At 36.9% G+C, this 13108-nt stretch overlaps 2 protein-coding genes across 5 annotated transcripts in view; both read left to right on the forward strand.

Annotated features, from left to right (window-relative positions):
* Positions 1–352, forward strand: part of LOC111489060 (potassium channel SKOR-like) — a 6792-nt gene extending 6440 nt beyond the window's left edge. For both annotated transcript variants that reach the window (XM_023137086.1, XM_023137085.1), the window contains exon 14: positions 33–352. In XM_023137086.1, the coding sequence (XP_022992854.1) occupies positions 33–274 (242 nt within the window). In that variant the 3' untranslated portion in view covers positions 275–352. The remainder of the gene's footprint in view (positions 1–32) is intronic.
* A 1755-nt stretch (positions 353–2107) lies between these two features.
* LOC111489059 (putative leucine-rich repeat-containing protein DDB_G0290503) lies at positions 2108–13075 on the forward strand. Of its 3 annotated transcripts, none has more exons than XM_023137082.1 (12): positions 2108–2373; positions 2671–2880; positions 4465–4567; positions 5809–6009; positions 6126–6248; positions 6396–6433; positions 6503–6632; positions 7104–11432; positions 11554–11709; positions 11878–11976; positions 12045–12187; positions 12280–13075. In XM_023137082.1, the coding sequence occupies exons 3-12, from the start codon at positions 4490–4492 to the stop codon at positions 12566–12568; spliced, it is 5586 nt and encodes a 1861-aa protein (XP_022992850.1). In that variant the 5' UTR covers positions 2108–2373; positions 2671–2880; positions 4465–4489; the 3' UTR covers positions 12569–13075. The 3 variants fall into 3 exon arrangements, with proteins under 3 accessions (XP_022992850.1, XP_022992851.1, XP_022992852.1); XM_023137083.1 differs by lacking the exon at positions 2108–2373 and adding an exon at positions 2469–2557; XM_023137084.1 differs by lacking the exons at positions 2108–2373; positions 2671–2880; positions 4465–4567 and having other exon boundaries at positions 5888–6009; positions 6503–6570.
* The last annotated feature ends 33 nt before the right edge of the window (positions 13076–13108 follow it).

The following is a 13108-nucleotide window of genomic DNA, read 5'->3' on the forward strand; positions in this document are numbered from 1 at the left end:
GGTTTTTTTTTTTTTTTTTTTTTTTTGAACAGGCAGAAAATACTCGAAGAAATGTACAGTGTTCCCCTTCCACCCATGGGATCCTGAAGAAAATAGAAAGCCTGGAATCGTCCTATGGGTTCCATTCACCATTGAAGAGCTCATCAAAGTATCTTCAGATCAGCTTCTAGTTTCAGGTGAATGCTGTATATTATCAGAAGATGGAGGTAAAATTCTTGATATCCATATGGTTGATGAAGGTCAAAAGCTGTATCTAGTTCCTGAAACTGGTTAATGTATCCCAATAATTAACCTATGGTTTAACATTCTTCCCATTGTCGATTATACAAGTTAAGAGTAACCATTTACTCTACTTTTTGTTATGATTCAATCCTTTACAAAATATTATTAATATTTAATTATAAATAGATAACGTGAATGGAAAGTTTTCATTAAGAAAAATGGTGTAAAATATAGAAAAAATGCAAGAAATGGGCCCCACCTCCTATGCTCCCCCACCAAATAGAAAAGAAATTATGATGATGTGGACATTTCCTGTTTCCCCTCCAAATTATATACGTGGCTAATCATGGGTTAAGTTTCGTTAATCATATTTAAAATAATAATAATAATAATAATAATGGATTACATAAAGTTACATTTCACGTTCTAACTATTTTTCTAATGTGAGTAAATGATATCAATTAATTATTATTTTGTAATATCATAATTTATTATATATTTTTTAATTCAATCAAAATTGAAAAATGTTTATAACATAATTTTATATATTTTTTTAAAAAGTAATAGAGAAATGTGGACATTCTGTGTCGTGACAAGCGCGGAGTGCACGTGAGATCACGTGAGAAAAGATATTGATTTCACTCATTATATAATTACAAAAAGAAAAAAGAAAAAAGAAAAATCGTGATTGGAGAAACGAAACGACATCGCATAGGGGAGGCCATGTGCAGGTGGGACCCATGGTGCGTCCCATTTTGGTGCAATCAATTATATACCAAAACTCTGCTCCGCTCCTTTGCCTGCATTCAATTCTCCACCAACTCTCACATAAATATTGCATTTTTAATATTTAATTTCAATTCCTTTTACTTTATTATTATAAATTCGACATTATTTCAAAACATTTCATACTCAATTTGGATTTGATTTTACGACTCTTTCTATTATCCACTTTGAACATAAGCTCTTATAACTTCGTTTTAGGTATATTGTCCACTTTAAAGTAAGTTCTCATGACTTTATATCAATGAAGACAGTATTTCTCCATTATAAACCTATGAGATCTTCCACTAAATTAACCCAGATGCGACTCACTCACAATAACCTTCCACCTAATTAATCTAAATCATAGGATTAGATTATTTTTCAAAAAAGATGGTATAAAAAGGAATTATGCTTTTGGCTCCGTTCCTCTAATTTTCATCCAACTCATCATGTTTTTTTTTTTTTTTTTCCAAAAGGAATTATCCTTTTCTTTGCCTTTTGTTTTGAAATAAAATTTATTCAAAAATGCTATCATGAAAATATCACCCAATTATTATTTAATAACCTTACAATTATTATTTATATGAATTTATGTCTTATAAAATTCTAATTTTTTAATTTTGTATTTAGTATATTTATAATATTTTTTAAAAAAATAAACTATTTAATAGGTAAAAAAAAAAAAAAAGGAGTAAATTTGTAGGTAGAAGGCTACAATAGAAGGATGGTTGTTAGTAACTTAAAATGAGAGGGAAAGTTTAAATAAAAAATAACATTAATTGGAAGTTTGTTTGTTTTGACTTTAATTAATAAAACAAAACTAATTACATTAAAATAGAAGGGTAAGTAGGTAATTTGGTATTTAATAATACCTATTATTTTACTATTTTTTTAATATATTAATTTTTAAAATCACAATATAGCATAGACATGTAAAAGTTTTCTGAATAGAAAAATTAATATTTAAAACTAGAGGTATTATTAGAAAGACTTAAAAATAAAGGGCAATGAGAGGAATTAAGTGAAAATAGAAGGGCATATCCGTAAATGAAGGAAATGGAAAAGGGTGATTATGAAAATAACTAATTGGAGGACAGGCAATCACAGGGATTTGGCGGGTTCCTGAGGCTGATTTTTTAGCTGAAATCTTAGCTCCTTCTCACCTTATTAATGGCTTTTAATTCCACTTTTACATTCTTTTTACTGCTCATCTACGCCACCACCGCCGCCGTCGCGATCCCTTTCTCCATTTTTCTTCTCCTGACGAACACTGAGAGGCAACTCCAAGCATAGGAGGACCCCAATTTCTCTCTTTCTTCTGCGACACTGAAGATTCCCTGTTCTTTCTTCCAACCGAAGCACTTGCAGATCCGCAGCTTAGTCGAGGTATCCATGAACATTTCCTTACTAACCCCAATTAATTTAAATTTCCAAATGTGATAATAATGTTAACTAATCAGTATTTAATCCTATTCGTGTTACCTATTTTTCTGCATTTGGCGTTTTCTCCACTCTGTAATTTTCTAACATTTCGTGTTGGAATTTTTGGCATCTGGGTCTTCTCCTTCTGGTGGGGTTTCTGGTGACGTTTCATTGAAGAGAAATGAAGTGTTTCCTTTAGCCTCTATTGAGTATAAACTCTCTCTTGTTACTTACAGTGCATTTTCCTTTTTCTTTTTCCAGATTTGGTTGGACAGATGGTTTGGGAATCTGTTTTTCCCTCTGTTCTTGTCAGTCTTCTTGTTCTGGGTTTCAGTGCCCGAGCGGCATTTTTTTGAATGGGGCAGTTTTCAAGATCAAGGCCTTGTCCGATCCGGGGGTTTTCTACTGGGTGTTTTGAATTTTGTTCGTAAAATTTGGCGTTTCTGACAAATTTGTGTCTCCTCCAAGAAGGTATGTGTTAGAATTGTCATCCTGTTTCTGTAATCTTTCGCTTTTCCCCTTCCCCTTTCTTTTATTTTTTTTTTTCTTCTTGTTTTACCTTTTTAATTCCTGATTAACGGTCCAATCCTCCCAGTAGCCATTGAACTCAAGTCCATCGGGAGAGCAATTGAATTGTGTTTTAGAAACAACATGTAATCTGGGTTGAAGATGATTGAGCTGAATCTCTAGTGTTTTTCTCCCTTTCTGGGTTAAGTTTTTCTTTTAAAGTTCGGATGTTCTGTTTTTTGTGTGCTTGTTTCTCCCTAACCTAATAACGTTGTTGTCATCTAATTTCTTCCACCGCTGTTCTCAATGTTGTTGGTTTGACCTTTTGATGTAATCTACAAACAGTCCTCCTGTAAATTTCAATTTCCAGTTTAGGTATCTAGTCTCCCTGCTGGAATTGTTCACCGAAGAATGTGATTATGTGCATTGGGATTGATAATTTTCATCAAATAAGTTTGAATTTATCTATATTGACGAGTTATGTTGTTCAGCATTATCCAATTTCTTGAGTCTCCTCTGCATGTACTTCCAATCCCTTTCTGAATGCACATTCTTTTCTGGACTTCAACGTTTAAGTTGTATCAGTGGACCTGCTGTTTTTTCTGCTCAAACTGCTCAAATTATATATATATATAAGCTGACAAGCCCCTTGATTTGATAGTGGTGATGGAAAACTAATGTATTGCATGTTAGGAATCACGACCCTTTACACTGGTATGATATTGTCCACTATGATATTGCCCCATATACAATATGTGGGACTCCTTCCACCAACAATCCTCCCCTCAAACAAAGTATACCATAGAGCCTCCCTTGAGGCCTATGGAGCCCTCGAACAACCTCCCCTTAATTGAGATGCGACTCCTTTCTCTGGAGTCCTCAAACAAAGTACACTATTTGTTCGACACTTTAGTCACTCTTTGACTACACCTTCGAGGCTCACAACTTCTTTGTTCAACATTTGAGAATTTTATTGACATGGCTAAGTTAAGAACATGACTCTAATACCATGTTAGGAATCACGACCCTCCACAGTGGTATGATATTTGTCCACTTTGAGCATAAACTCTCATGGCTTTGATTTTGGTTTCCTCAAAAGGTCTCATAACAATGAAGATGTATTCCTTACTTATAACCCCATGATCATCCCCTTAATTAGCCGATGTGGGACTCCACCAACAATCCTCAACATTGCCTACATTATTTAGTACCTTAGGCTTTTGACAGCTTATCCAATGAGTTGTTCTGCCTTGTTGAATTTTAAATTGTCACTTTCCTTCCCCATGTTCAGAATGTTAAATATTGCTCCTTGAAAGTGATGATGATTCAAGCCTCTTGCAGACATTGAGAGTTTTCCTCATGTATTATGTTAATTCCAAAACGCTGCTTATGAAGATAACAATGTCATAACTTTCCTAATTAGTTCACAGAAAATCACTAATTTCTGGGATTTAACAACATTGAGAATTTAGTTTTATTCAAATTAAATTTTATACTTATGTCAGAAAGAATAAGACTAAGCTATTGTTGAAATGGAATCTTGTGCAGTGGATGATTGCGATATTACATAGAAATGTCAAGGATTGCTAAGTGGAAGCTTGAGAAGACAAAAGTAAAGGTGGTCTTCAGGCTTCAATTTTATGCCACACATGTAAGTCAACCTATTTCATTAGCGGACATCGTCCATATTTACTTTTCTTTCCTTTCTAGGTCTCCCGTGCTTTCTATTTTAATATTGTGTGCGTCACGACGAGACCAAACATATTTCTCATGTATAGACGAAACATATAAAATATAAAAGAATGAGGAGGCTAATATTCGATTTTCAATTAGTGATGCCAATCATGCGTATGAACTAATCTTTAGGAGCTCAGCTCTTGTAGAGTAGGTATGACCAAGTAAAATTGTGTTATATGTTTATGGAAAAAACAAAAGACAACATGTTTTTCAGGTATGTGGTGATTCGCGAGATGATATTGTTAGAAACCACGACCTCCACAATGGTATGATGTTGTCCACTTTGAGCATAAACTCTCATGGCTTTGCTTTTGGTTTCCCCAAAAGTTCTCATACCAACGGAGATGTATTCCTTACTTATAAACTTATGATCATCCTCTTAATTAGTCAACGTGGGACTCCCTCCCAAGAATCCTCAACAATCCTCCCCTTGAACAAAGTACACCATATAGCCTCCCTTGAGGCCTATGGAGCTCTCGCACAGCCTCACCTTAATTGAGGCTCAACTCCTTCTTTGGAGTCTTCGAACCAAGTATACTCTTTGTTCGATACTTGAGAGTCACTTTTGACTATACGTTCGAGGTTCACAACTTCTTTGTTCGACATTTGAGGATTCTATCGACATGACTAAGTTAAAGGCATAATTTTGATACCATGTTAGAACCCACAACCTCCACAATGGTATGATATTGTTCACTTTAAACATAAACTTTCATGGCTTTGTTTTTTGTTTTTCCCAAAATGCCTCATACCAGTGTAGATGTATTCCTTACTTATAAACCCACGATCATCCTCTTAGTTAGCCAATGTGGAACTCCCTCCCAACAATCCTTTCAGACTCTAGTGGTAGGCATGCGGGTATTTGTTAAGAATATAGATTCCTGAAGTTCATTGCATTATTTGGTTTTATGCCTACATTTCCAGTAGTTCGTTTCTTGTTCCAAGAACAAACAAAAAAAAAAAAGAAAAAAAACCCTGCATTTCCGGTATGATTCTCCAAGTCACTGAAGCTTAAACTCGTTCATTTGAAATCTCTTTTACTTCTCTTTCTTTCTTCATTGTACTTCTTTTATTTTGACATGGGTTTTGCATACGGAAAATGCAAACAATCTTTTTATGCAACGACTGAATCTTGTTGTCTCCTGCTCGATCCAGATTCCACAATTGGGATGGGACAAACTGTTTATATCTTTTTTTCCTGCTGATTCTGGGAAGGCAACAGCAAAGACAACTAAAGCAAACGTGAGAAATGGAGCTTGCAAATGGGCTGATCCTATCTATGAAACAGCTAGACTTCTTCAAGACACTAGAACAAAGAAATATGATGATAAGCTCTATAAACTCGTGGTGGCCATGGTAGTATTCCTATCAATTCTTTTTCATTTTCTCTTCTCAATTTGTTTTTAAACTTCTCTAGCAGTTTCTAAACAAGTTCTCTAACCTATTTTTGGGCCAAATCCCAATAATTCTAGGGCTCATCTCGTTCAAGCATCCTTGGGGAGGCTAACATCAATCTTGCTGACTATGCTGATGCGTTGAAGCCTTCAGCTGTTGATTTGCCTCTTAATGGATGTGAATCTGGAACTATTTTACATGTAAGAATTTGGAAAGGCTCGACATTCCTAACATAGAGCTCAAAGCTCTCATCGATATTCTATCTCTTTCTCATTAGTTTTCCATATTTGCGTCGGCCTAATTTATAGTTCAACTGTAACATATTGTTCAATTATGTTCAATGGCAGGTTACTGTACAGCTGCTTACTTCTAAAACTGGTTTCAGGTACTACTTAAAAATGAAACTTTCATAATCTGTCCTATATCCTGTTAACATTTATATCATTCTTTTTAGGGAGTTTGAGCAGCAAAGGGAGCTCAGAGAGAGGGGGCTGCAGACATTCTCCGATCAAAATAGTCATGGTGAATCTCCTAGTGGAAAAGTGTCACTAACCGATGATTCAGTGAATAATCATTCAAATAAGGTTTTCTTATCATTTGTTTACTTAATTATGTTGTTTTGGAATATAAAATCATGGCCTATGGTTTTTTGTAGTTATTATCTTCTGGGGTTAACTACAAAAATATTTGTACTTGGGATATTTCAAAGAGATCCTTATGATATTAAATCGGTTTATAGGAAGAACAACCCCAACTGTCGAACTGAAGAATGATGGAAATATAACATTTAATAAACTGAAAAAGGACTTGTTGGCTATCTTTCATTAGATGACGTTTGCTGCTCGTACATCACTATTAAGAGATAGAAATTGCGTAAAAGGAATAAGTTGAGGGAGGCCAAAGAACTTTTCTCATCTCCTGTTTTTTTTGTATTCTTCTCCTTTAGCTTGGGCTTGCCTGTATGTATATTTCAAATTTCAGTGAAATTGTTCTGCTACTTACAAAAACTTTTCTCCCCTGTGCCTCCCATCCTGCTTCCACCTCGGCTGATATAGGTCAATGCAAGAATCAGGTCCAAAGAAGTATGTAATGAACTCCCTTTACTTGAAGATGAGGTTGGGCAAAAAGAAGAGTATGCAGATTCAGCAACTGGCTTTGACGTCTCTTCCAATACTTCAGAAAGTTTATATGCTGAGAAACATGATGTGCATGAAGTTGACAGCATAAAGAGCACAGTATCTGGTGATCTAGGTGGACTTTCTATTGGCCAAAGTCCTGGGTCAGAGAAAGGATACCAGGTTGATCACCAATATTCAGTGCAGGGGTCCAATAATTGGGCTCATAACTGGGGTTCTGACTTTGCTGCTGATGGTGAACTGGCTACGGCATATACAGAAAACAACAGACTTAGAGAAAGCTTGGAAGTAGCCGAGTCCTCAATTGCTGGGCTGAAGCTAGAGGTAAGCTCTTTGCAAAGTCATGTTGATGAAATGGGTGTCGAAACGCAGAAAATTGCTTGGCAGCTTGCTACTGAGGCTGCTTCAGGTAAAGAACTGACAGAAGAAGTTTCAGTATTGAAATCCGAGTGTTTAAAATTTAGAGATGAGCTTGAGAGATTAAAAAATTTGCAATCAAGTCTATCAGAATCTAGAAAAGAAATCATAGAGACCGACCAGGACAACGTCCGTCAAAAGTTGGAGCCACAATATTTAAAGGGACTCTTAACAATGGAGGAAAAGATTAGAGATCTGCTAAACAAGGTTCACTTTGGATGTCAAGATAGAGACGTTCGGTTTCTTCTAGCTGACTTGGAGGCCTTACTCTGCTTTCTACAAGATTTCAGAGAACGAATGGAACAGGAAATTTCAAGTGTCAAAGCGAACCAAAATGAGATCAGTAAATTGAACTCCCAAACTAGTCAGATATTAGCATCGGGAACTGGGTTCGATTCAGACATTTACCATACTGATAACATGCTTCATTGTCTTATACCAGGTCTGATGTCCTACGAACCCAATTCTATAGACGCCTTCAGTTCAATGAAAGGGAAAATTTTTGAACTTCTAAGGGAGTTGGACGAGTCAAAAGCAAAACAGGTGAGTCTTGCACAGAAAATGGACCAGATGGAATGCTACTATGAAGCTTTTATTCATGAACTTGAGGAAAATCAGAGACAGATGATTGGAGAGCTGCAGAATCTCAGAAATGAGCATGCAACATGTATATATACTATCACGGCTTCGAAGGATGAGATCGAAGCACTGCATCACGAAATGAGTACCCAGTTAATGAAGTTTGCTGAAGAGAAGAAGAGTTTGGATTCCATCAATAAGGAACTTGAAAGGAGGGCTACTTGTGCCGAGACAGCTATGAAAAGGGCACGCTTAAATTACTCGATTGCCGCAAACCAGCTACAGAAGGACCTTGATCTACTATCTGGCCAGGTCATGTCCATGTTTGAGACTAATGAGAACCTCATTAAGCATGCAGTTACTGGTTCTTTACTTCCAAGCAGTCGGGAATTCTCTGAAATAGGTTGGAGCCCGAAAATCGAATTGGAGGAATTTTCTAATGACAAACTCTTGCCGTGTCAAAATCATGAAGCAGGGGTAAAGAAATATCATTTAAGTGGAGGTATTTTCTCTGAGGATTTGAAAAGATCTCTCTACTTGCAGGAAGGGTTGTATCAAAAGGTTGAAGATGAAGTCTTTGAAGTGCATTTGGTTAACATATACCTGGACGTATTTTCGAAGACGCTGCAAGAAACTTTGCTTGAAGCAAATACTGGTTTCAAACTTATGAAAGAGAGAATGGATGAGATCAGTCAGCAGCTGGAACTATCAACCAAGTCCAAGGAATTATTGTTTCTTGAACTGCAAGCTTCATCGGAAGAAATCCGATCTCTAAAGGAATATAAGACTGCAATTGTTTCGAAGTACAACAAAATGGGATCGAAAACTGAAACTTTAGAAGAAAATTTATTGAATGTTACTCGTGAAAATTCCGTTCTTACCAAGAAAATAACAGAATGTGAAGCGTTAGTGACAGAATATAGAAGTTTTGAGGAGAAGTATCAATCCTGTCTTTTGGAGAAGTTAGAGCTAGAAAATTCCATGATGGAGGAAAGCATTGAAAACAAAAATCTTCGTAATGAGGTTTCGTCTTTGCATGAAGAATTGAAAGCTCTTCGAGCTGAATTTGACTGCCTGGTTTCGGTGAGGGCGGATCTGCGTAATACTGTTGATTTTTCTTATGATAAATTGAATAATTTGTTGGCTTCCCATAACAAAAATTCGAACGATCTCTTTTCCTCAAGTGAATCTGTTTATGAAAACTTGGAGCCAAACAGCTTAGCAGGCTTGGTCTTGCAATTTGAAAATCTCCATCTTGATGCATGCAAGAAAGTTCTTCAGCTCATGAATGAGAACAAACATTTGATGGAAGAAAGAGATACGGCTCGAAACTCCTTAAGCAGAGCAGCATCAGAGAATCTGATCATGAAAGAGAATTTCGAACGTACAAAACTAGATATGATCAACAGATTTGATAAGGCCAATGAACTGATTGAAATGTTGCACGTTGCAATCGAATCTGTTTCTGAAAATATCAACAGAAGTGAAGCTGGAGATAAATTTACCGAGCAGCATAAAGAACTTCTGTCTGTTCTCGATCGTGTGGAGGATGAACTGCAACAACTAATATCTAAAAACAATGGCCTTGAAAATGAACTGCTGGCACTGAGGTCGGTAGATGAAGAACTCGGAAGTTGTAAGTTAACCGTCGAGGTGTTAACAAAGGAGAAAAAAGCTCTACTTGAGTCATCAATGAAGCTTAAGTTGGAGATGGATCGTTCAAAAGATGAATCGAAATCATTGTCTGATGAATTAACGATCGAGAAAAGTTTCAGAGATAGTTTAGACAAAAGAATTAAAGATCTTGATGAGCAACTAAACGAGAAGAGTTACAAGTTGCTAGATTTCGAGAAAATGAAGTCCGAAGTTGGAAGTCTCAAGCAATCGATATTAGAGCTCGAGTCGGAGAAATCAAGAGTTGACAAACATTTACTACAGTCCGAGGAACTTCTTAAGCATCTTGACCAAGAGAATTCTTCCTTGGTTTGTTTGGAAAGTCAACTGTCTGAAATGCATGAATTTTCAATAGCTGCAGATATTAGCTTAGTTTTCACAAGATCTCAGTATCATGAACAGCTTGAAATTCTTTCCCAGAAATATCTGTTATCAGAAAGAGACCTTTTTGCTCTTAAGGATAAGTATCTCAGTGTAGAGACTGCTCTTAATCATTGTATGGTCAATGAAGCACTCCAAGCTGAAGAGAATGCTAGATTGTCGATGAATCTCCACTCCCTAAAAACAGAGTTGGATGCCTTTGCTTCGGAAAACAAAACGCTTCTCGATGGAAACGAAAAACTAACAGCTCAGTCCAAGGAATTACGAAATCGGGCAAAACTTTTGGAGGTTACAGCTGATGCTGATAGAAGTAATCATGCTCAAGAGATTGAAAAACTGGGGAAAATGTTGAGGACTTGTGAAACAAAGATTGATGATTTGTTGCTTTGTAAGGAAGAATTGGAAGTAAGTTTGTTGGTTGTCCGGTCGAAATTGGATGAACAGCATGCTCATGTGATCTTGCTCCAAGGCATGAGCGATCAGATGGTAATCTTGCAAAATAAGTGTAATGATCTAACCCAGAAGCTTTCTGAACAAATATTGAAAACTGAAGAGTTCAAAAACCTGTCTACTCACTTGAAGGAGATGAAAGACAAGGCCGATGCGGAGTGCCTCCAACTTCGTGAAAAGAAAGAAAACGACGGACCGTCGAACGCCATGCAAGAGTCTCTCAGAATTGCGTTTATTAAAGAACAATATGAAACAAAGGTGCAGGAATTGAAGCATCAGCTCTCTGTGTCCAAGAAACACAGTGAGGAAATTCTGTGGAAATTACAAGATGCAATCAATGAAGTTGAAAATAGGAAAAAATCTGAAGTTTCTCATATAAAAAGAAATGAAGAACTGGGAAAGAAGATCTTGGAGTTGGAAGGTTACTTGAATGAAGCTCTCTCCAAAAAGCGGGAAGTCGAGAAGGCGTATGATTTGATGAAGGCCGAAAAAGAATGCTCTGCTATCAGTCTTGAATGCTGCAAGGAAGAAAAACAAGAACTTGAAGCTTCTTTAAAGAAATGTAATGATGATAAACTAAATTTTTCAATGGAACTGAACTTGATGAAAGATTTACTGGAGAGTTACAAGTTTCAGACAAGCCTGCACAAGGAAGGCAGTGATGGAAAATGCACAGACCAAGATTATTCAGCTAATGAGACCAATAATTCACATGCTTTTCCTAATGGTCAAGGGCAACCCGAGCAGGTATATGATGTCATTGTCGAATCGACCGTACTTTGCTTTGTTTCTCGACATAAACTGATTATCTGAAATGACTGTTATTATGCAACTCTTACCACCACTCTAATTTTCGTGTCAATGGCAGGATGTTCTGGTGTCAAGAAGTGTTGATGAACTTCAAGATATCTCTCCTGAGAATCAAGAGGACTCGCGACATGAGGAGACGAAGCATTTGGGTCTGGTAAATGATAACTTCAGAGTTCAAAGCTTGAAATTTAGCATGGACCATCTAAATGAGGAGGTTAGTAAGCCATATTGGAGAAAGAAAATCGATGATTCTCCGTTCGACTTATCGTATCATACTTAGTTTAATTGCACCTGGACTGTGAGTAGGAAGAAACTGAGATATGAACTCAAACACGTTCATTTTCGGATGTTGTTATATTCATCTCTTGCATTCTGCTTGCAGTTGGAAAGATTGAAAAACGAAAACTCGCTTGCGCACGATGATCGTCCTTCTCAATCCGAGTTTCCTGGTTTAGAACATCAACTGATGCAGTTACACAAGGTAATCCATAAATTTATAGACTTCCGATGTGTAATCAACACGTTAACACGTGTGCTTCATTTTTTCAGGTGAATGAAGAACTAGGAAGCATATTCCCCTTGTTCAAGGAATTTTCGAGCAGTGGCAATTCATTAGAAAGGGTACTAGCTTTAGAGATTGAGCTTGCTGAAGCGTTGCAGGCAAAAAAGAAACCAAGCACGCATTTTCAAAGGTACATCATCCAGTACACCCATGGCCAATTGTTTAGATTGTTTGAAGTTGAACTATTCTTGGTTTCAACAAAATTTTTGGTCTGTTGTCCAGCTCTTTCTTGAAGCAACACAGCGACGAAGAAGCGATATTCCGAAGCTTTAACGACATCAACGAGCTAATCAAAGACATGTTAGATCTAAAGGGAAAGTACACAACTGTAGAGACTGAACTGAGAGAGATGCATGACCGTTACTCACAATTAAGCCTTCAGTTTGCAGAGGTTGAAGGGGAGAGACAGAAGCTCATGATGACTATCAAGAACGTCCGAGCATCCAGGAAACTTCTAAACGCCAATAATCGACCCTCGTGGTCATCCCAGGGGGAGCATTCTCCTTCATAGCTTCTTGGCTTCCTAGAGTGGTCTCTTTAACAAGTTGAAATTATATTTCAGGTCAAATATGACAACAAAGGCCTCATCTTTGACCTTCTGCATCATAGCTCCAAGAGCGATGTCAACAGACAATACTGTCTCCAGGGACCGAACCGCTACGAGCGTGTAGAGTCATCTGCACAAGTGAAAAATGCAACAGTTTTGTGTAAATAAGAAGAAAGCTTCTGCAACTATTCATTCACCAGTGGGTAGAGAGTATTATCTAAGTATAGATCTTCTCTTATATTTAAATGTAATCTTTTTTCTGTACAGTAAATGAAATACCTTCCAAGAGAAAGCAATGAAACCATGTCACTTTTCTCCCATCTTCTTAGTGGGCCTAGCCCATGGATGGGGAGTCACAAACGGGCTAGATTGCCTTCAACACTTCATTTCATTTGTGGGCTTATTGGGCTCAGGGATACCACTGCAGTGTTATTTTGGCAGGCCCATTAGGCCCAAAGATAACCTCGAAAACATATAATTCTTTTGTTCTTTTAATTTATATTT

This window comes from Cucurbita maxima, unplaced genomic scaffold, assembly GCF_002738345.1.
Source record: "Cucurbita maxima cultivar Rimu unplaced genomic scaffold, Cmax_1.0 Cma_Scf00014, whole genome shotgun sequence".
NCBI classification, from domain to species: domain Eukaryota; kingdom Viridiplantae; phylum Streptophyta; class Magnoliopsida; order Cucurbitales; family Cucurbitaceae; genus Cucurbita; species Cucurbita maxima.